The sequence below is a fragment of the Nelusetta ayraudi genome, unplaced genomic scaffold, assembly GCF_046127955.1.
Source record: "Nelusetta ayraudi isolate G7.1 ecotype Tasmania unplaced genomic scaffold, CSIRO-AGI_Nayr_v1 ptg000011l, whole genome shotgun sequence".
NCBI lineage: Eukaryota > Metazoa > Chordata > Actinopteri > Tetraodontiformes > Monacanthidae > Nelusetta > Nelusetta ayraudi.
Window position 1 is genome coordinate 8,016,487 of NW_027466061.1, and position 23,514 is coordinate 8,040,000.

At 43.7% G+C, this 23,514-nt stretch overlaps 2 protein-coding genes across 4 annotated transcripts in view; both read left to right on the top strand.

The window, feature by feature from the left end:
- Positions 1-648: 648 nt before the first annotated feature.
- pld2 (phospholipase D2) lies at positions 649-16,215 on the top strand. Of its 2 annotated transcripts, XR_012926190.1 has the most exons (25): positions 649-967; positions 3,146-3,311; positions 3,422-3,549; positions 4,069-4,211; positions 4,349-4,442; positions 4,757-4,822; positions 4,927-4,985; positions 5,073-5,318; positions 5,408-5,551; positions 5,649-5,732; positions 5,813-5,891; positions 6,003-6,113; positions 6,191-6,400; positions 6,477-6,633; positions 7,527-7,645; positions 7,903-8,016; positions 9,053-9,157; positions 9,861-9,949; positions 10,219-10,332; positions 10,523-10,569; positions 10,738-10,872; positions 11,873-12,026; positions 12,825-12,942; positions 13,049-15,574; positions 15,645-16,215. XR_012926190.1 is itself a non-coding variant. In XM_076020466.1 (24 exons), exons 2-24 carry the CDS (start codon positions 3,179-3,181, stop codon positions 13,271-13,273), a joined length of 2,874 nt encoding a protein of 957 aa, XP_075876581.1. In that variant the 5' UTR covers positions 649-967; positions 3,146-3,178; the 3' UTR covers positions 13,274-16,215. The 2 variants fall into 2 exon arrangements, 1 of the variants encoding a protein (XP_075876581.1); XM_076020466.1 differs by having other exon boundaries at positions 13,049-16,215.
- Positions 16,216-16,684: 469 nt separating this feature from the next.
- The window catches only part of mink1 (misshapen-like kinase 1), a 30,102-nt gene continuing 23,272 nt past the window's right edge, over positions 16,685-23,514 (top strand). The window contains exon 1 of one of the 2 annotated variants that reach the window (XM_076020468.1): positions 16,685-18,023. In XM_076020468.1, coding sequence (XP_075876583.1) covers positions 17,967-18,023 — 57 coding nt within the window. In that variant the 5' untranslated portion in view covers positions 16,685-17,966. The remainder of the gene's footprint in view (positions 18,024-23,514) is intronic. The other variant, XM_076020467.1, reaches the window with a different exon arrangement.

The following is a 23,514-nucleotide window of genomic DNA, read 5'->3' on the forward strand; positions in this document are numbered from 1 at the left end:
CTCCCAGCCAATACAACCATGGTCCCAGCTCAGCAGCACCAGCCGGGCCCTGATCCGATAACGGGCTTTTATGAAGTCAAAAGACAACTAATTCACAATTCACACAATTATTCAAACAGTAGATGATAGCTTATTATTTACACGGGATTTACTGTAAGTATATAAATGGACCCCCTTTGAGAGAGTTAAAATTTAAATAAGGTTTTGCACATTAACTGCATAAAACACATGGTGCATTTTGTTAACTGTGTATACCATGTACTTCCAGTGCACATTTAACATGTATTTTACAATTTTTCAGATACCATAGCACATATAATGACAGAAACGCAGATAGAATTGAACGGTAACGTACTTTTGTAATGCACATATTTTGGGATTTGCTCTTTAATTCACATGCGTGCTCGTTCTGGACTGGTTTTGAGTGACTGACTGTTAGACGTGGCAACCCAGCGATTTGCCAAACATTCCTGCGTACATTTTGCCCAAAGGGACCCAGTCGGGACATGTCCTCCACTTACTCTCTGTTTCTCATCCAACTAGGACACTTCGGACGCTTCGACGGGGGGGGGGTGGGGGGTGATCCTAATCCTTCGGGGCTCCAGTCCCCCTTTCCAAACAGCTGCATAAACATGGGAGAAAAAGCACAAGCTAGCATGACAAACACAGAGAATTGTAGTCCTCGGTGAAAGTGTCATTATTCGGAACGCGTCACGTGACGGGTTGTTGAGCCTCACTACATTTCCTCGTCTTTTCTCCTCCATGGTGTCCCGCTGGACACGCGATGGGAGGGACTACAGAGTGCATCACTTGCGGCAGAGCGCCAATCAACTGTCCTCGGGGAGAAACACTACAGACGCCGAGATACGATCCAACACAGAGAGCCGCCCATAACTTTGTGTGCGATTTTATCGTCCTGTTTGTGGATCACGGTCGTGTGTGCGGATTGTGTTTGTGTGACTGAAGGGTAAGTCTCCTCCTGCCAGAGGTTCACTCTTTTTTCCCCCTCAACCGGGTTGTTTTCTGCCCCCCTCAGCTGCGTGCGTGAGAGCGAGCAAGACCTTCTTTCGTAGCTTTGCAGATGGTCCAGCTGTGGATTTCCACGGCCGATGGGGGGAGGGGGGGGGAGGGGGAGGGGAGATACCTGGATGGAACAAAGTCAAAAGTGTCATCGACCGCGTCGCGTCGCTTCTGTGGCGTAGTTTGGAGATTCGGGTGTAGTTTGGTTGGTTGTCGCGAAGCCGAAGACGTCAACAGCGGAATGAAGGGTGGAGACGAGGCGCCGTTGTAGCCTTCAGTATTTCCAGCCTCCGCTGCCAGAGTTTCATGTCCGGACGATTTTAAAACACAAAACCGAAGAAAAAGCGGCTTTAGTAACGGGGAGGCGATTATGGGAAGGTGGAGCATCTTGTAATCGGAATAAGACGACAAGTTGTTGGTGCTACAGCAACTCCTCAACTCAACCATCAATGTTCCTTTGTCGACCTAAAAGAAAAAAAAAAAAAGTTTAACCTGCAAGCTCGTGATTGTGACTTTAATTGAGTGCAGCGTTGACTCACCAAGGAACCATCTCTATTTTGGGCAGCAGTTGTCAAGTTAAAGGGAAATGCGACGGGGGCCACCAACACCCGGCAGGACTTGACTCAGCAATGTTGCTTTAGTCCAACCGGAATTTAAGATAAATTCCTGCTGTGCAGTCTGCTGGCGTGGATATTGTTTGAGGACCATTATGTAATTGTTTTGTTTTTGTTTTTTTTGTTTTTAAACGTGAATATAATAATTTCAGCAAAATGACCCAATGTTTATTAATATGCTGTAAGGTATTTCAAATGTGCTTCATTAATGGTTTGGCTGGAAAAATATTTACTTGTTGAAAACAGATCATCAACAACATGATCACAAATCATCTCTGAGGTGTGTTAAGACGACATCTATCAGTAGAATTCAAATATGGCTGTTTGAGTGATGCATATTGACAGTTGCATCATCAGTGTAGCTGAACAATGTCAGAGATGTAGACCAAGTGCACCTCCATATAATCACAAGGTGAGACATTTTGGGTGCCTGAGCTGTTGCCCTTTTCAGCCCGTATAGATATAGTAATGTGTGATTACAACACACCTTAATTATACTGGTGCTACAACACGAGTGTTGGTAGGAAAAACACAAGTTCTGATTCCTATATTTTAGATCTAATTGCGTTTGTAAATGTCTCCATCTGCTGTTCCTTGTGTTGCCTGTGTCTTCTTAAGGATCAAAAGGTGTTGAAACAAAAACCAGGCTGTTCCTGTAAAATGTAAACATGCTAAATGAATGAAGCAAAAAAAAAAAATCTTTTTTTTTTTACCTCTGAAGTCTTTGACTTTTCGCTCATCGAACATGAAAATGATGCCCTTTGACTCATACAGATACAGGTACTGCACTGACCAACTTCTGTCTTGTGCCTGAAACTTTTCTCCTTTAATGCGGTTTCGATGTGGTTTCTGGACTCGTCCTCATGCTGGTTTTTCCTCTTGCTTGCTCTAACTCTCTGCCTCCATGTCCCTCTCCTTCGCCTTTGTTCCGGGGAGAAATACAGCCATTCAGCCTCACACACTATTCAGAAGGGTTCAAACACACCCTTTTCTTTCAACGGGCGCCACCTAATCTGTGGCAGTGTCGCAACATTCTAGTCAACAACATGACGCCACAAGACTGCCTTGTTGTCAGATTTTTTGGGGGATTTCACCTGCGCCTAGCATTTCTCATTCTGTGGTTGTTCAATGTGATACGAAAATGTGCCTAATGGTTAAAGCTTCTTCCTCTGTGCTCATAATGTGATGCCCTCCTTAAGAATTCTGAACACCTCAAAAACTGGCCTGTCTGCTCATTACTTTTAATGTACTCTTCGGCTTCCTCAGTTATTTTTTTCTGCGGCAGATGCCATTCATTTCCCAAGGCCTCAGCTTTTGTCGCCTCTAAAACTGATGCAACTGTCGCTGCAACACACAAAGCTCACGTTGCGACCTTTGTTTGCACGTGGCTCCAAATCTTAACATTATGCAAAAGACTTCCGTTTTTGGTCAATCTTTTTTTTTTGTCATGTGCAGTTTGCTTCTGCTCAGTGGTAAGAAAGCGTGCACAGAGTCTTGATTTCTGTCCTCAGCATCAGGCCAGTTTGCTGTTGATCAGCGTCAGGATGGCCAGTCCAGAAGACGTGATCGAGCCAGCGATTCAGAGCTCAGCTGCTCAAACCGTCAGCCGAAGGCGCTTTTCAAATGACCTGCACAATTTGAGTCCAGACGAGTTAGACGGCCTCATGTCCAGCAGCGGTAAGAGAAACAGTCCCTGTTGTGAATATATGTGTATGCTGAGTTTATTTTATCAGCTATCCCATCAGGTGAACTCTAAACGTGATATTAAAATATCCTCCTACTGACAGATGGTCGTCCTTTTCTTGTGGTGCATCATCTTCCTGAGCTCAAAGAGCAAGGTATCCCTTACTTAATGCCCGGTACGCCCATCACTTGCAGAGTGGACAACACAGAGAAATACACCACTCGCTCAAAGGTACATTTCTTACATATTTACACACATACTGCAGTTTGATTGTGCCGATTATTTAAGAAAATCAATTCAAAGAAAAGTTTTGTTAAAGTAGCTGACGACCTCATACATCCTAGTCCTGGTTATGTTGGATCAAAAAGGCAGTAAAACATGAAACTTAGGACTCACATCTTAGGACTCTGTGTTGCTCAGTCAGGTTGCATTATGTTAGTTTACTGCCATACAGAGACTGATGGGAAAGTCCAAGATAAGGGGTTAGGGTTTCATGGCATGTTTCCAGTGTAAACGGGCCAGCGTATTGTTCAGAGGCTTTTCGGAAGTGGGTGTTTCAGAGACGTCTGGATTAGTCCCTGGTTCCTCAGAAATAAGTCGGCAGCATCATAACTTTGGCACAGTCACAGTCTGTTCGCTCTCAGTGTAACATATTTATGGAATGTTTGTCATGATTTTTTCTCATGCATTTAATCCAAGATTTTTAGCATGGCTGACACAGTTGTGCATGGTTTCAACACTGTCCTGAAGGTCCACGTCGGCACCTTGTACACGGTGCGGCTGACTCACGGCCACTTCCACTGGACCGTCAAGAGGAAGTACAAACACTTCCAGGAGCTCCATCGAGATCTTTACAAGCACAGGATGATGCTTCAGTTGCTTCCACTGGCAAGGTCCGTGCGCCAGTCTCTGTGTGCAAATAAATCCATCCCATCTGAGAGCCGTAAAATCAAATCCAAGTATTCATTGGCAGGAGCCTGTTTTTTTTTATTTATTTATTTTTTTGAATATTCAAATTTTCGCCCAAAAGGTTTGCAAAAGACAGACAGCAGCTGAGAGCCATGTCAGAGGAAATGCCCAGCCTGCATGGGACCGAACGAACAAGGAGAACCTCCAGCAAAATGGTAATAAACAAACAGATCAGACACGCATGTAATAAATGTTTTTTAACCTTATTTTAGCTATTTGTTTAGTCATTATTGACATTAATCAATGTATTTGTTCATCAGCAAACTGCACAGTGATTTGTTGATACTACTCCTGGCAGATACTAATGTTATCATTGGTTATGAACAAAGTAGTTGTGCATATTGAAACATTGAAAACACAATGGCTGCATAAGAACAGTTGGTCCTTACAGTAGGACATTGCATTGTAAAAAACAACAACAACAACAACAACAACAAAAATCAGTGTTTGCCTGGTCCTGAAATTGCAGAAATATCTGGAGGAGTACCTGAATGGTCTGCTGGACAACGTCTTCTGCCGGAATGACCACAGCATGGTAATGACTTTACTATGCACAGCATGGTATTCACTTTAATGAAAACTTAGGCTCTAACTTGGAGCAGAGCGTTCATTTTCTTTCCCTGCTTGTCTTCACTTCAGCTGGAGTTCCTTTCTGTCGGAGCTCTGTCCTTTGTCACTGACCTTGGACCCAAGGGACTGTAAGCAGTCATTTCCAAAAGGTTTTGAGAACAGGAGCATGAGTGACGCCCTTACCAGATTCTTCAATATGTGTCCACGTGCATCAGGGAAGGGCCCATTTTCAAGAGGTCGGGTGGCCACCGGATCCAAGGCCTGAACTGCATCGGCCACCACCAGCTGTGCTTCCGTTGGTCGCGGCGCTGGCTGGTGGTAAAAGACTCCTTCCTGATGTACATGAACCGAGACAACGGCAGGATCAACTTTGTGCTGCTGTTCGATCCGGAGTTCAAAGTGAAGGTGGGCCGCGCCTTCACTGACACCAAGTATGGAGTGTGCATCGAGAACTTCACCCGGTAGGTCAGCTGTGTTTGGCCCCACAGCCTCCTGTGGGTTGTGTATTTATGCCTGGGGGTGTACAGTGATCAGTGTTTTTTTTGTGCAGGAGTCTGATCATTAAGTGCAGCAGCTACAGACAGGCCCACTGGTGGAGTCATGAAATCAACCATCTGGCAGACACCTGTGATTTCCTCAAAGTGCAGCGCTTCGAGGGCTTCGCTCCGCCGCGAGAAAACACGCTCACCAAATGGTTTGTTTTGGAAAAAACAAAACAAAAAAACACCTGACATTCGCCGCCTTTCTTGCAACAGTCTGAATTCACCTTGCCCTGCTTTTGTGATTGGAAGGTACGTGAACGGAAGCGGCTGCTTTGCAGACCTGGCTGACGCTCTGGAACAAGCCAAGGAGGAAATCTTCATCACCGATTGGTGGTAAGTGGCCTTTGAGTTGCTGCGCTGGATTTTTCAGAGAGTGAAGTCCGCAGAGTGCGTGAACTCATCTTCCTCTGCAGGCTCAGTCCCGAAGTCTTCCTAAAGAGGCCGGCCACTGACAACTACTGGCGCCTTGATGAGATACTGAAACGCAAAGCGGTAGTGATTCTCGCTGCCTCGTCCTTATTTTTTAAGAATTAAGCAGATAACAACCACACAAAGTTTGTGCCGATCAGATGGAACTGTGCCTCTCTGAACCTTCCCCTGCAGGAACAAGGAGTCAAGGTGTGTGTGCTGCTCTACAAGGAGGTGGAGCTGGCCCTCGGCATCAACAGCGAGCACAGCAAGAGGACCCTTATGAATATGCACCCCAACATCAAGGTTGGCGAGACTCAGTGTAGACGGTACGCTCGCTATTTGAACTCCTTGTTTGAACTCTTGAACCGCTCATCTGCCAGGTGATGCGGCACCCTGACCACGTCTCGTCTGTGGTCCTGCTGTGGGCCCACCATGAGAAGATGGTGGCCATCGACCAGACAGTGGCCTTTGTCGGCGGGATCGACTTGGCCTTCGGCAGGTGGGACGACAGTCAGTACCGGCTCACCGATCTGGGTTCAGCAGAGAAGGCCAACGATGTGACAAACCTGCAGCCGAATGGCGACACGGGGGTATGAAAAACCCAAAATCAGATCACACGTCACGTAGTGCTGCCTGCATGAGCCGACAGATTCCTTTGCAACGCAGAGCAACGGTGTGGCCGATGGTCTGATACCTACCAGCGCAGATGTCCAGTCAGAGCAGAACCCGAACGACCTGGCGGATAACACCAAGCTGTGGCTCGGCAAAGACTACAGCAACTTCATCAGGAAAGACTGGGTGCAGCTGGACAAACCCTTCGAAGGCACGTCTTCATCGTCAGCACCACACACAGGGATGCATTAACGCATCGGGCTCATGCATTTAATACAGTTTTACACATCCGTCAAACTATAAACTATCATTGGAAATACACATGGTTGCTTTTCATCATCTGTTTTGAATGCTTATGTCACCATGATGGGGTGTTGGTAGTTTTCAAAAATTAGCTAATAATAGAACTAATGACTAATCTAATTTATTCCAATGCCTTTTAAGTATAATTCTTAATTACAATAAGCCACACAGTGGACAGTGACTGCATGTATTGCCACCTGTGGTGTTAATTATAATTTAGCAATTAAATTTATTTTTCTATCAACGAGAAGATTTGAAAGTCCCACATTATGCCCAATTTCAGATCTTTTTTCCTAAGCCAGGCAGTGTGCAGTGTTCCAAAAACAAGAACAAATCGCCAGAAAGCAGCATCTTGAGAACATTATTTGCAGCCTTCCCCAAATGCTGACTTTCAGCTTCCTGCTGAACTGATACTCTGTTGGTTTTGGGCTTGTTGGACGGAAGGGGACTGGACCCAGACACTTAGAGATATAGCAGTCTCAAAGGGTGGAATGAACATCTGGCTGGGATGTTTTCTCCTAAGCTGAGGTTTCAGTGTCCAGGGTACTGATTTTCTGAATTGCATGTTTTAGCACACACTTCCTGAAAAGTGGAACAAGCAACAGAAGTACCGGATGGATTTTTCTAATGCCTGGATACATGCTAGAGTCACATATGGCTGAAATGGGGCCTTACAGTTTATTATGAGACCAATACTTTTCCCAAGCAACATTTTAAACAAAGGGTTTTCATGTCATCGTCTCAGCAGTGAGGATCTGCACGTCTGACTTTTTGCATCTTTTTTTTTTTTTCCTTTCCCAGACAACATTGACCGTACTCAAGTACCCCGCATGCCGTGGCGTGATCTGTCTGCGAGCGTTCACGGCAAAGCTGCCAGGGATGTTGCCCGCCACTTCATCCAGCGCTGGAACTTCACCAAGGTCTGCTAGCCATGTGGATATTGTAACTACTGGGGGGGTCGTGTGCTAAACAACAGTGACATAAGATCTGCGCTACAGTAGCACCTTTTCAGACTGTTGTTTCCTGTTCATTATATAATGCTGTTATTTTAGGCCTCAACTTTCAACTGTGTGACTCATATATTGTGAGATGTGCAACGAACGCAATGTTCAGACGTTGTTTCTCCAGGAACCAGTGTCCACGTCGATAACCTGCCTTTCGTCCACTTCTCTGCCAGATCTTCAAGAACAAATACAAGGATGAGTTCTATCCTTACCTCCTGCCCAAGTCTCAGTGCTCTGCGGATCAGCTCTCATTCACTGTGCCTGGCTCGGCCAAGGCCAAAGTGCAGGTATTTCTGCGCAGAACACACTTCAACTCACAGTACAGGCAGATGGAGGGGTTTTTGGAGCGTTGAGTGCTTATATGTTTCGCATTTGCTCAAGAAAAGTCTGTTCTGTGCCCACTATAAGTTCTGGCTCTGCATAATCCGGACTTTTCTTCCTGTTGTTCTGTGGGCGGCAGCGCTGCCTGGAGAACAGTGACCAGTTGTGAAACTGGCGCTGCAAGCAGCACTGAAGAGAAAAGCAGAAATTACGTTGCACCAGGAACAGCCAGCAAAAAAATCAACCTGGGCTGCAAAGACAATTGCACAATTGTTTTTAGGGATCTGCAGAAATGTTGGAAGAGATCATGCTGCTGATCAACACTCAGCCCTTTCATGAAATCCAAAATCCAGAAATTTAGCAGAGACCTAAGGTCATTTCTGAAGACATGGAGTAAAGAGGCACTGTTCTTCAGAATAATCTGAGCTCTTTTCTTCACCACGTCCCCCCCCCCAATTCTGCTAATGGCAGATGGCGCAACAAGAATAAAGCCCACGGAGACAAAATCACTTCCAGCATGTTTGTCCTGTTTAACTCAAGCCAGAGAAAACAAACAGGCTGCCAGAAACAGAGTGAGAGTATCTCGTTTGCAACAGGCTTGATGGGAAAATGCCGTCCATTCTCATTCAACACCATCATTAAATGACGCAGCAGGTTAAAATGAAACAAGCAATTGTCCTTTTGTTAATTTTTTTCCCTAGAGGGCGCTTGATCTGTTTACCCTCCTATTGCCTTAGTTTTTCTAGCAGGCCCTGTTGATCCTGTATTTAGGTTTCAGGACTTCAGTTGCCACATGCTCTGTTTGAGCTGTCCAGCCTTTAAAAAGGTGCAGAGTTTCAGCTTTCTGCCACATGGACTCACAATGAAAATTACAGTATTTCTTTAAAAGGCGGTGCCGTCCCTCTTTTCCGGCTCGTCATCTGCAGGTTTTTTTGCTGCTTTACAAAATGGCTTGATGCAAAGTGTTATATTCACCATGGTGTTCACGGTGTATGTGTTTAGGTGCTGCGCTCTGCTGATCGTTGGTCGACTGGCACCTGTGAGAACTCGATCCTCAACGCTTACGTCCACACTATTGAGAACAGTGAACACTATATCTACATTGAGGTAAACTAAGAATATATATATATATTTATATATATATATATATATATTTATATATATATATATATATATACATACACATACATGAAAAAGACGTGGCCACTCAAACTATGTATATCTCATGACTCATTCTCTGCTGATTATTTACATAAAAGATACATTTTTATATTTTAGCACCTCAGTAATCCAGTTTCTCACATTGAATGAATTCTGATTTTCTCTCATGACCTCTTCTTCTGTTCCTGTGCAGCTCATCAATATGCATTTTACACATAAATCATCAAAATCTGTTTGCACACTGACGCAGTTTGACTGTTTGTGCGCAGCTATTAAAACAACCATGTTGTTGATCTGCGCCGCCGTCACAGTTGTTAGAGTTCACGTTCTATCCTTGACATGGACGCTGCCGCTCATTCAGCTGTAAGAATATGCTTTTGTTTTAGGTAAAGTTTACCACCTACCTCCTCTATTTGTCTTGCACTTTTTTTAGTTTCACACGGTTTGATATAGACAAAGGAACTTTGTTGCTATATTATATATGCGTTTTTCAAAGCTATTTTCACTGCCAGCTTGTGCGGTACCATGAAGACATACCAAAGTAGATGCACTTTTAGCTCCCTCCCTTCCTGGCCGGCCTACCTGTGTACCTGCACCTCGCCAACGCCGCATGCTGAGCCGCCATCTGCTTCCTCTCATCTGCCCTCAGAACCAGTTCTTCATCAGCTGCGCCGACGGGAAAACTGTCTATAATGGGATCGGAGATGCAATAGTGTCCCGGATCCTGCGTGCACACAGGTCTGGTTTGAGCGAGCGCGCCCCTTTATTTTTTTCATTAATCTTGTTTACACACGCTCCTGAGCCTTGGCGTGACAAAGCAGCCTCTCGTAAAAACAAAAAAAATCTTTGCTTCAAACAGATCCTGTTTACCAAAAAAAAGCATTGAAGCTGTTTGCCTCGTGGTGAATCAAGTGAAATCAAAGAGAAGCGCGTGTGAAAGGAATGTTTGACTCTGTAAATGTTTAAACTGGGGAGTGTGAAGTTGCTGACACAGTGTCTCATTGCAGAGAGCAGAAGAAATACAGGGTGTTTGTGGTGATTCCACTGCTCCCTGGATTTGAAGGAGATATCAGTGCAGGAGGTGGAAACGCCATCCAGGCTATTCTGCACTTCACGTACAGGTGAGATCCATCAAATGGGAAATCAGAGAAACTTTATGTGAATGAATTACTGTGTTCTTCTCTAAAGTGACTACACCAAATGCAAATCAAAAATTGAGATGCAGGAAACAGAAAGACCCCCAGTATCTGGTGTCTGTTCCTTCTCAAATCAATGTTGATGCTGATATCTCAATATGTTGTTAATTTCCAGGACCATGTGCAGAGGGGAGCACTCCATTTTGTCCAGACTGAAGGAAGGTGAGTTTGCACGGCAGCATTTGTTCCCAACACTTGACTTCCTGATGACACACACCAGTTCTTACATATTCACTATACATTCAGTATGACTCTCTCGTGGAATATCCTGTATTGTTGAATTATGTAATAACCTCTAGTCAATATGGTGACTTTTGGCTTGTTCCCCAGTGGAGGACAAGTGGAGCGAGTACATCTCGTTCTGCGGCCTGAGGACACACTCCCGGCTCTCCCAGTCGCTGGTCACAGAGCTCATCTACGTTCACAGCAAGACCTTGATCGCTGACGACCGCCGCTACATCATCGGTGAGTCTTCACCGGGCTAACACGAGGCCCCCGGAGCAACGTCTCCTTTAATGGGACGTAGTGGACTTCATGTTATTGTGGCTGATTAAGCCTGAAAAGCTGCTTTATTTAAAACGTTTTTAACTCTTTTTTTGTGTGAAAGAAGAAAGAAACATTTTGGCTGTAGTTTAAATGCAATATGAAGGAGGCAATTTAAGATTTAAATCTATGAAGGGTTTTGTATTATTTCAAGAAAATATGAACAAACATATTATTTGTGTTGTTTTCTTACCTTTTTACTTCAGTTCTGTGTTATTTGCTCCTATTTGTCGTGTTCATTTGGTTTGTTATTTGCCTTTGTCCAGTAAATTGATTGCCTCCATTGTACTCTTTCTTCATAATCCCATGCAAAAGGATATGAAGCGAGCTTGCGGTCCAGCAGTGCTTCTGTTTGTAATTATCATCTAATTGATTTCACTGCCATTGTTGTTGCTGCTAAGCCTGTAATGAAGCAGGGAAAGATGCTGCTAATTCAGACCTCATATCTTTTTCTGCTGCTTGTTCGCATTAGAAGCATTCAGCCGAAATCCATTAGAGGCCTTTACACTGAGGCGTTCCCATAATACGCCATCTAATTGTTATCAAATTAGCGTCAGTGGCATGTTTCTAACAATAGCGTCCGAGCAGTGCTGAAGGGGCTGAAAGTTGTGAGGATATTACTTTTTAGCTGAGCTCAAAGGGGGAAACTCAAGTCAGAAATGCGTTGTTATAGTTCTTGTAGATGCTATTTGCTTTTCCCACAGTTGTTCCGCATTGATTTTGCATTTTCATTATGTGTCTCCATTAAACTTGATGTGATAGTAAAGCCGCAGGATGAATCCAACTTCAAGAGGAGATTACCAGATGTACTGAGGCACTGACAATATTATCAGGGTCATTTTTCAACTCTCATAGCTCTGCTATGTGCAAACGCTTTTTGCCCGACTGATGTTTGCTTGCTGTTTTCTCACCCGTGTCCCAGGGTCGGCCAACATCAACGACCGCAGCATGCTGGGCTGCAGGGACAGCGAGATGGCAGTGTTTGTGGAAGATGAAGAGCGCGTGCCGTCTGTGATGGGAGGAGAGGAGTACCAGGCGGGACCTCTCACTCTGGCCCTGCGCAAAGAGTGTTTCAGGTCAGGAGATGGTCTGCAACTCTACAGCAGTATCATAGTGGACATTTGCTCCTGCTGTTCTTATTTCATTTTAGATGTAACGCAGCTGTAAAGGGACATGCCCTATAGAATGGTTGTCATTTAATCATAAACATTGGAGTTGTACTTTTTTTAGCCTTAACAAAAATTGCAGCATCTTGTTGTTTTCCCTTTCTCTCATCTGACCCTTATTCACTGAGCAGATAAATTTACCAAGCGTCAATAAATCCCATTCAGCTTGCGGTTTATTTTGAATGGTCTTTGTGTCAAACGAGACAAATTCCATCAGCAGGGAACTCAAGCCAGACAGTAAGCGATGAAGCGGTTGTGTCTCAGTTTACACGTCTCATTTTAAACATTTGAAACATAAGATGCCACTAATTCAAGCCTCATATTTTTTCTTTTGTGGTTGTTCTCATTAGACGCATTTGGTCGAAATCCATTAACGGACTGTATGCTGAGGCATTCACATAATACTCTTTATAATTGCTATTAAATTAGTTTCATTGGCAGGTTTCTGACAATAGCATCTGAACAGCGCTGAAGGGGCCAAAAGTTGGGTTAGGGTTAGCTGAGCTCAAATGGTGAAATTGAAGTTGTTGTAGATGCCATTTGGTTTGTCCGCATTGATTTTGCACTTTCATTTTGTGCCTTCATTTAACTCAATGTCAGGGTAATGCTGTAGGATGAATCCAACTTTAAAGCCAGTTCTTTACATTGAGGCTTCAGAAGTTGTGTTGCTGAATCCACTGGAATCACTTTTTTTCTGACCCTCTCTAGAGTCCTTGTTGGAGCTCAGTCAGACCCCAGTATCAACGTCGATGATCCCATCAGCGATGAATTCTTCTTCGTGGCCTGGAATGAAGCTTCTAAACTGAATGCCACCATATACGACAAGGTGACGAATCGCACTGAAGGCGCGACGCTTGTCGTTTCAAGCTTCTAAACTCAACTCCTTCTTTTTTCACTTTGTTCCATCTGTGTCGTGCTGCTGCTGCATGCAGGTCTTCAAATGTCTGCCGCACAACTCAGTCCACAACTTGCGCGATCTGAAGGAGTACTCGGCGGCGGAGCGCCTCTGCGACACCGACCCAGAGCAGGCGGCGGAGGAGCTGAAGGGCATCCAAGGGCTGCTGGTTCACTTCCCCCTCAAGTTCCTGTGCGAGGAGAACCTGCTGCCTCCGCTGGGCACCAAGGAAGGCATGGCTCCCGTCGGCCTGTGGACATAAACAAGAGCTCAGCCCAGACGAGACCGCGGTGCATCTGATCCCATCTCATACTAGGCACAGTGAGAAAATGAAAGCAGTGGCATGTCGTCAGCAGGGGTTAAAAAAAACCCACTGTTGACTCGTTGTGGGAATTTTTTTTTGTCTTTTTTTTTATTTTTTTTATTATCAAATAATGAGTCATTGTGTACATAATGGCTATAATCTACATTGTCTGATTACCTGTTAGAACAGTAGATGATTCTGTACAGGACAGTCTGTCCACGGTGGCGCCTGCAACAACAACAACAAAAAAAAATGGATGTGTGACTCGTCTCGGAAGAGGGTGGCGGGGTTGCATTTGAGATCCGGCTTCTTACATGATGCGGGAACATAGTGTACAGTTATCAGTGGATTTGGGTGGGTGGGTGGGTGGGCGCCTTTCTCTCTCTCTTTCTCTCTCTCTCTCGCTCTCTCTCTTTCTCTCATGCTCACTCTCTCTCTCTCTCCCTCTCCCTCTCTGAGGCTTCACCTCTCGCTGCAGTGCCAGCAAATCTGTCAGAACATTTGTGGTTGTTATGGTGACGGATATAAAGAGATGACTGGATGGTTGCTGAAATGAGGACCTGGACAGGGCAGAGGAGGCAGAGAAGGCAGAGAGGCGCTGAGAAGAGGGACAACTCACTAAATCAGCACAATGGCGTCTCGCAGGGCAGTGGGCGCCGCGTTTGAGGGAAGGCTGAGATTTTGGACGTGCGATCAGGTGGGGGGAGAGAGAAAAGAAGGATAGAAAAATGAAAGAGTGTTAAGTGGATTTACTGGTAATTGTTTTTTTTTTTTATTGAAAGTCACCATGACAACAGAGCGAATTAAAACTTCCACCACGTTGTCAGCGGGCGAGAACAGAACATTCCACCAATCCACTTTGACAAAGCTGCTGTGCACAGGAGAAACACGTCATTTGAACGTTAAAAGTTAAAGGCATATTTAAGGCCTTAATGTGGCGCTGTAGCACCTGTTTATTTAGCTGTTCTAAAACGCAGCAGGTGCAGAATGCCGCACTTCCTGTTGTTGTCAACAGGAAGTTGACAATACATATATATATATATATATATGTATATATATACATATATATATACACATATATATATATTTATATATATGTATATATATATATACATATATATATATGTATATATATATATATATATATATATATATATGTATATATGTATATATGAATATATATATATACACACATATACATATATATACATATGTATATGTATACATGTATATATATATAATGTTTTTTTTTTTCTCCTAAGTAATCAAGAGGTATGCTTTCTAAAACCTGTGAATTCCGTTTTCTGAGCCACGAGGACGTGACCAACTACTATTGAGAATTCTGAGGAAGTCTTGCACCTGGAATGCAGCTGCAGCTTTAAATGCAGTCGCGTGCAGGGCGTGACGCTGAGAAGGTGTGCTCTGGATTCCACTCGATGACTTCACAGAACACTAGCTGCATTTCTGTAGGATTGTTTGTGTAGCTGTAACTCATGGCTGACAACTGTGTGACCAAGTTGATGATGGCAAATAACCGAAATGTGTGACATTTACATTGTTGAAACGTTAGACCTCCCTCGTCATTAATACATTTTCGCGTTTCACACATTCCTGACATTGTTTTGTTTATTAAGAAAGCAGCCAATTCTTCATCCAAATTAGAGAATGATCAGTCCTTTTCTTTTGTAGTGTTCAAGTATTAGCTTATGTAATCATTGTTTTTGTAGACGTTAAACCTTGTTAGCAGTCAAGGTCAATGTTCATAATATCAGTGCAGTTCAAAGTTGTTCCTTTTAAAAAGAGAAGAAAAGTCAACACAAGTTAACAACACAGTCGAGGTGGTTTGTAGTGCAGACTTGTTGGTGAATGTGATGCATGACAAGTGTCCCATGTGAATGCCAACTTGGCTCTACTCAAAGCACCTATTTTTTTCATGAGCTGGCAAAGGAATTTGTGTTTAATGCTGGTACGTTGCTGCCTTCAGAACTGTTCCCACACTCCTTTGAAAGAGAAACCACTGCCGGCATGTGTAGCTAGGTGTTGACTTTTACTGCAGCACATCATGGTTGCCTTTAACTGTATTATCAAAGAGCAGCAATCTGCAGCGGTTAAGTTTCAACAAGTGACCTTTAACAATCTTTAACAAACTATCTTGAGATATATATTTTATCCCATTACCAGCATTTCTTGAAGTATAGACTCTTTTAACTTGTTTTTTAAACTCTTTTCAACTTAATGTATATATGTATATACATATATGTAAATGTGTATGTATATATGTACATGTATGTATATACATATACATACATATATATGTATATTCTAACAGACTTTGCACAGTAAGTAGGTTGAGGACATACGTACGTTTTCTTTACTAACACTCAGGGTTAGATGGTAGACATTCTTACTTTGTCACCTAGGAACACTTATGACAAAACTTTAATGTATTTCACTTGATATGGATCAACAAAGTTTTTTTGTACAAGAATTGCCATTATTTCTAGTTTTGTTTTAATATATGTACGATTACAAATATTTAACCCCTGTACTTATTTATCCCTCAAAAATTACATCATCATACTTTTTAGTCACATTTTTGAATAACAAATCTTCCAAGTCTTTTAAATACATTTACATTTTGTCTCAAACATATTGATATTCATATAATGACCTCAAACCAACAACTGTTGTAGTGTTTGTCATGCATAGCAGACACTATGGTAAAGCAAAACTTTAAGAGGCATATAGTGCAACTACTGTAATTGTCATATGTATGTTTGTATGATAAAATAGGAATGTTTAACCTTTTTTCTTAAACAAACTGAACATGTATTGAATGAAGTGAATTTCCAGAAACTGATTTTTTTTTTTTTTTTATGGAATAAAGACAGTACTGAACATTTTTTTTTTTTTTTTTTTTTCTTTTTTTTTTTTAAATAAAACAGAATTCTCTTTTTGGTGAACAGCTTTGAATACCAAAATCTGACATTACTTATAAGCACTATAATAAGTTGAATTGGGAGTAAAATGAACCGGGCATAAATAGTCTGGATATATTGACTATATTGTTTAGAGGGAAAACTCTTTATTTAGACAACGCCATCAGTAAATGAGAATAAACTAGTGCATTCGAATTGTTTTTTACTCTTCCTTTACAAGCCCACAGTTTATGGCGTTTACAGTGGCATGGCATCGACCAGTGCATAGCAGTGTGATTGTAGGCTAGTCTTACGTTTGACTGCACACAGAGGCATTGCGTAGGTGTGCTGTAATGTTCCAGGTAATTTGTCCCTGATGAAGCACCGTAGCAGTCCAAGAGGCGAAAACACTTGAGGAGTGTTGTGCGCAGCCAATGGTCGCCGCAACCTCGCAAGACAGGCTTTGGAGTGGGAGGGAGGGGGGAGGACTTGGGAAGCAAAACATGGCGAAATAACAAGTTCGGCTGTTGCGTGCTGCTCGAAATTGCATCGCATCTGTAGTGTCGGATTACAACTTTTAGATCGGCTGGATTTTTTTTCTCCGACCGAGTTCGGCATCGAAAGCGACGGTTTAACTTTGAACGGCTTCGAGGGGCCGCAAGTTCGCGAGCGTTCCGGGTGCCTGGTGGGAACGCAGTGGCTGCCTGTGTTTTCCCAGGAAGGTTGGTGGTGCAAGGCGCGACTGTCAACAGCGAATGGATGAGGACGCAAAGTTTATAGTGGTGTGGGGGGGGGAAAGACTGTTTAGCCCGCTAGCTTAGCCATTAGCTAAGTATTTACCGTCGATCGCGCACCTGCCTCGTAGTTGGCGTGACGTGACGCTTCGGCCGCACCGGAAGATCAATAAGTCGTCTTAGCAAGTTTGACAACCGCTGCCGCGAAGATAAGACACATCAAAGAGGCTGCGACTTTCGTTTTCCCGCACTTGTCTTGCGCCTTGCAATCCCGGAAGGTTGATATTTGTGGCAAATCACGACAGCCCGATTTGTCGGTTCTGGTGCTGTGCGGACGGACCCAGGCGCCATCACACCAAGACGTTGCGTTTTCTTTAGAAAATATCTATTAATATTTTTTTTTAATATAATAATCAAGCAGTGCGCTGTAAAGCTGTTCTTTATCCCACTGTGCTTCCAAATTTCGTTGTAGGACAGACTTTTTTTTGTCGTCCTCGTTGACTGAATGTAGGGCCAGCCGGGATGTGGTTCGGCAGCGAGGACGCGGCGTCTTGTCAAAATGAACGCAGCAAGGTGTTCAACAACAGCGGAGGTGCATCGCGCTGAAGAGCTGCCAGTTGTCAGGGACGATGCCGATGGCCGGCCGACGGTGACAATCGCAGCCTGTTAAGATATCTCCTGTTTTATTTCTATTTTTATTTCAACTTATACGTGTTTGGGATCGGAATTATTTCCTGTCAAAAGACTGCGGATCACACACTAGCTCTCGGCCGGAGTTGACGTGAGCTAGCCAGCTGGGTGCGTCTGAGGCGGCTCCATCTGCGATGTGTTTGCTCGTCTAAGTGCTGCCTGCGTCTTTCCGCAACAGCTTCGACACATTTGGCATTCCCGATTATTAATATTTGAGGTAAACGGGGGGGGGATCTCACACTTTGTGCTCCCGAGTTGCCTTGTTATCTAAGCGGCTAACTTGCTAAAAGGGTTCAAGTTTCGCCAGAGATGTCTGAAAACGCCCCCACACGAAGCCTGGATGACATCGACCTCGCAGCTCTCCGGGTGAGTACTGTTATTACAACCTGAGTGCTCCACTCTGTTTATGCTAAGTGACCGGCGGGACAACTCCCATATGTATCGTGCTCTGGACATGTCGGATCATTAAAACACCCACGCAACAAAGTTGAGGCGGGATAAACACGCCTGGCAAGGCACGGCACGGCACGGCACGGCACGGCCGCCGGATCACATCCAAGATATTTCCCGAGTCCGTCGTCAGGTTGCAGAGGCTTTTCCTCATGGGTGTGTTGGCGAGGCGGCTCGCCCACTCGCTCACCACACTGTTGATATGAAGTGCTGACGTGCCACGCAGAAGCCAATTATCTTTTGCCGTCCATTGGTCGGGGTGTTACTGATGATTGGCAGTGCCAGGAAAGGGAGAAATCTTGTTGATACTGCCTGGATGCACTTTCTCATCCAAATCACCTGGTCAGAACTTGTCTAATTATCATTGTGCAAATGTAGGATAAACATCAAAGTCGATGTAGGTAAAGCCACGCTGTTAGAGTTGAACGCCAACAAAATGTCTTGTCAGAATATCAGGAAACTCTGGAGGCCTTTATTATGACTTGCACACATCCATGCGGTGTAACAGAAACACAGGATTACCTTTTCTGATCGCTGGTTTATTAAGACTTAAACATCCCATGAGTGACCTTTTAAAGAAGCTATTTTGACCTAAAGGATTCAAATCAAATCACACAAGATTGTTCGTGCTCTCCAAAATAGCTCGCTGTTTATTTTCTGTCGTACCATAGTGATGAAAGTGTTGAATGCTACTTGCATGCTCATCTTCTCATGCTAATCAAACAATTTGTGGGTTCAACAAAATGTCCGGTAGGTAGGAATGACCACTAACTCCAAATATGGAGTCAGATACTTGATAACTATGCATCTGCATTCCAATGAACACAATTGACTGTATTCATGGCTGGGAAACAGGTTGGGGATCTTGTCCCTGTGTGGCAGTAGATGGAAAGTCAGTGTCATTAGTGGACTATAAAGAACGCAGATGAAGTTTTCCTTTCCAGGTTATTGTCATGTGAGTACAACTAATTGATATCAACAGTACATTAACATTGTTCTGATTTTGGAAAGCAATATACTTTAAGGAGGCTCACACTGGTTTGTAAACATACCCTTGTGACTAAATTCCCTTTATCTCTATGTACTCGTCCTTTTCCCACCTCCCAACATCAAACTGCCACCTGTTGATCAGTAACAGAGGGGTAAGCCATTAGCAGCCCTCGTGTGTCCCTGAGACAAACAAAATGGGGAACCACTCGCAGAGTGAGTCTCTCTGAAAAGAGAAAAAACTCCTTGGAGGAACTCGCTCAGTGATTGCGATTTTGATCTATTAATGAGTTCTGAAGGACACCAGGCTTTTACAAACAGGCGTACGTTGCTGCTTACGACATATTTGTTTGGATGGCATTCAGGGTTTTTTCTTCGTGAAAACTAGTTGTGGTGGAACTGAACAGCTTAAGTAAATATGAGAAAGACCGAAACCTTGATATACCCGTTTTTATTTATTTATTTACTTATTTATTTAGTTAGTTTTTCAAACTAAACATTGTCCCAGACATGCAGACATTCAAAGAAAACACTGAAATACTATATACATTATATCTTATCATAATCATTGAATAGGGAATGTTGAATTTTCCTGTGTCACTTACCGGCCCAACACGCATCGCTGATCAAATGCTGTCACTGAAGTGAGGAGAGGTTCTGTACTGACCCAGTTACATTATTAGTTTCCCTGCAATGGACAGGCCACTCTGATTGCAATATCAAAAGCACGGCGTAGCATTAGCACAGAACCGCAACCTGCATTAGACATCGTTCCAGCAGAGTGCCTCAACCCGGCGGGGTGAAGGGGGTCCGACGTCATTAACACAACAGGACGCGTTTGTGGTAATATTGGGTTGTGCGGTGTCACGGTGTGTTTTTGTTGGTGTCAGATTGCAGAGGGACCTGACAGCAGCCTGAGCTTTTGTCACAGAGCTTTTCAATTTAGTTCTCGCCGTCCTCGCCGTCCCTCTCTTTCCATCATTTTTGCCTAAAAAAAAAAAAGTAATCGGCTACGGAGGCCTTGGTCTCTGCATGGACACAGCGGAGCTTTGAGTGATAGTACTGGCAATTGGTTTTGCCTTCAGAGCCACGAGCCTGAATCAACAGTGATGCTGTAAAATGTAAATGCAAACAGACAAACCAACAACCGTGGAACAACAATTTCCACTAGCAGTGGTGGTAATACAGTACGTCACATGGTGTGTGTGTGTGTGTGTGTGTGTGTGTGTGTGTGTGTGTGTGTGTGTGTGTGTGTGTGTGTGTGTGTGTGTGTGTGTGTGTGTGTGTGTGTGTGTGTGTGTGTGTGGTGATATCTTTTCTTTCATTTGCTATTCAAACCAGTCTCTCAGGGTGTATTTAAAGAAAAAGAAAAAAAAACATTATGAAATGTACATATGTACGTCAGCTCCCTGCGCACACAAACACCGCAAGGGTTGTTTGCGAGCACGTTGGACGCGTCGGCCGTGCAAGTGCACATTTTGTCAGAATTCAAACGGGAACATTTCACGTGTAAATATCGCTCGATTCAACGGACCGAGACTAATGTTTAACAGTGCTGAGGAAAAAAAGAGAGAGAAAAAGTTGAGTTTTTGTTCTTGTAGTGTTTCCCATCGTTGGCCTTCATCGGAGCGTCATTAACATGCACAAATTGTTTCTTCGATTGGCACCTTATTGATCTGTTAACATGCGTGTTATTGGAAAAACATGGGGCTTGTAATCACACTGTGCTTTCATGTCATGATGTTTTATTTTTTGTTGTTTCGCCTGCACAGGGTTGAAGGATAAAATGTCATTTTACTGAGACTGACAAGTGTGGCTGTAGCTTCTTTCGTGTGTGTGTGTGTGTGTGTGTGTGTGTGTGTGTGTGTGTGTGTGTGTGTGTGTGTGTGTGTGTGTGTGTGTGTGTGTGTGTGTGTGTGTGTGTGTGTGTGTTATCGTTGCTTTCATTTGCTATTCAAACCAGTCTCTCAGGGTTGCTCCTCTCGTCATAACCAATCACATCCTGACTGTGGCGTGTTTCTGTGAGAGGCTGTGTGCCGATACTGAGGTGTGGCAGCCACCACTGCAGGGCTTCAGGTCACAGTATGGACATTTCACACCAGAATAAGGATCTGCTGGAGGTCACTGTGGTACAAGGAATGAAAAGATTCCGATTCCTGTGTGTCTCACTCAGTTTTTGCTCGCAGACGCCTGCAGTCTTGGTAGAGTTGGATCACGTGCACAGAGCTGTGGAAAAAAAACTTGCAGTTCATGACCTCCCGTATTGGCCTGCAAATTCATTATTTTAGTCCATATATGATGTGAGGTGTGCATGGGTCATCTTATTTCATGGTGAATTGGCTCGGGCAAATTCCCTTGAGTTTTGCATTGAATGCATTGTCAACATGCTCTTTCTCAGAGATCCCACTATAGCTAGCTTTATAATCCAGCCTGATACTTGGTCTACACAGGAAGCTTGCATAAAATACCAAACACACTTGTAGTCAACAACAAAAAAACATGTTTGCTGAAGTCTGTTACTAGGTAGTTGACAGTGATTCATTTTATTTTTGACGAAGACCCTGTGAGAGTGTGAGAAAATACCAAAAAAAATTGCCCCTGGAAACAAAACTCATGAGAAAAATCCAGTCTTGTGATTTTTTTTTATGTTGTTGCTGCAGTGATGCAGCCCATGCTTGCTATGTTTGGCATTAACAACCTTGAATAAGTTTGAGGGGAGATAAAATTAATGTAATATTAGTTAAATCCATGACAAGGAGTTGTTATATTGTATATAAGATATACAATATATTATTTATTATTATTATTTATTTGTTTATTATTAAAAAGCGTCAAGTTCATACCTTCGATTAAGAAGGCTGTTGTTTATTCACACAAGTATTCTGCAAAATGTGCAATTTTGATGCAGATATTTGCAGTATTTACTAACCAAGAGCCTGAAACATCATCTATGAATTTGAGTCTGTCTCTCTAAAAGCTGTTGTGTAATATTAATAATAACAGGTTCTGTGATGCAGAGCTGCTGACAGTGTCATGGACGTTCACTGAAAAGCCCATTTGGTGAACTGATGTGACTCTCTTCTAAAATTCAGGAAATGTTCACACTTGACCAGCTGCTATAATGATGGTGCAGCTGTACAGTCACAGACAGAATAGACAGATTTTTTTATTCTTAAAGGCGGATTTCCTGTGTCAGTGAGGTTGACACCTCAGCAGGAAATGTGCAGTCAACTCTCAGTGTCCTCTGGAGATCATTGCCCTGTTCAACCGGATCAGAGCAATCAACTTTTGGAAAATGTATTTTTGCAAACTTGCATGTGGGGTGAATTGGGAACTCTAAAATGACCTTAGGTGTGTGTGTGGGTGTGAATGGTTGTCTGTCTTTGTTTGTTTCTCCATGTGGCCCCGCGATGAACTGGTGACTTGTCCAGGGTGTCACCCTGCCTTCACCCCATGACAGCTGGTTTAGGCTCCAGCAGACCCCCGCAACCCTGAGTGCAGGAAGAAGCGGCTATTGAAAATGGATGGATGGATGGCATGGCTATTTTGTTTTCTTTTTCTTTGTACCCTTCCACTTCCATCGTTCCGTCGCTCTCATCCCACTCTCTGCGCTGGACGTGGGTGAAGCTGCCGCCCCCGCCGCCCACTCTTATCATTACATTATTCTCCTCATAGCATCGTTCTCCTGCTGCTTGACGTCACCACAGCCCCGTCCTCTTTTGTGTCCTTGCGCGCTCGACACCCGCCAGCCAGTTCAAGCCGTCGTATTAGTGACGTGCTTTTCTATCAAACATGTGGCCATTCTTCCAATTTTTTATCTATTTTTTACCCTTTTTACTGACAGACCTCTTTAAAACGAAACAAAAAACACGCACATCCTTTGCCATAGATGTTTCTTCTTGTCTCCAGGGAATTTTTCACCCTCTTGTTGAAGGCAGCGAAGCCACAGCTGGAGACGGATGAAAGCAGGATAGGTCACGGTGTACGTTCTCAAAGCAAAGGCAGCAGTCTCGCCACCCACACGTTTTCTTAAAGCCATATTGAAATTGCCAGAAAGTGGAACCGCTCGCCGCCCCCCCAACCACCCTGCTTCATCTCCAAAGGGAGGAGGTTGCATAATTGAGTCACAGCGGCTGTCAGCTCATTATTCGTTGAATATGCATTGAGAGTATTGAAACTTCCAAAGAACAAATCACGGATCCCGTTTGTGTTGTTGGAAGCGACCTTTGTGTTTGTCTCTCCTGAGAGTCTGATGTCGACTGAATTATTGTCCGTGTACAGTGATGAGCGTGCGGCTGCGCGGGATTGATTGGCTTTCGCACACAAAGCAGAAATCTGCGATGTTCACTCTTGTATAACATCTCTCCTCTGCTGTGATGTTTTTTTTTTTGTGATGTTGACTGATAATGTCTAAATGTGG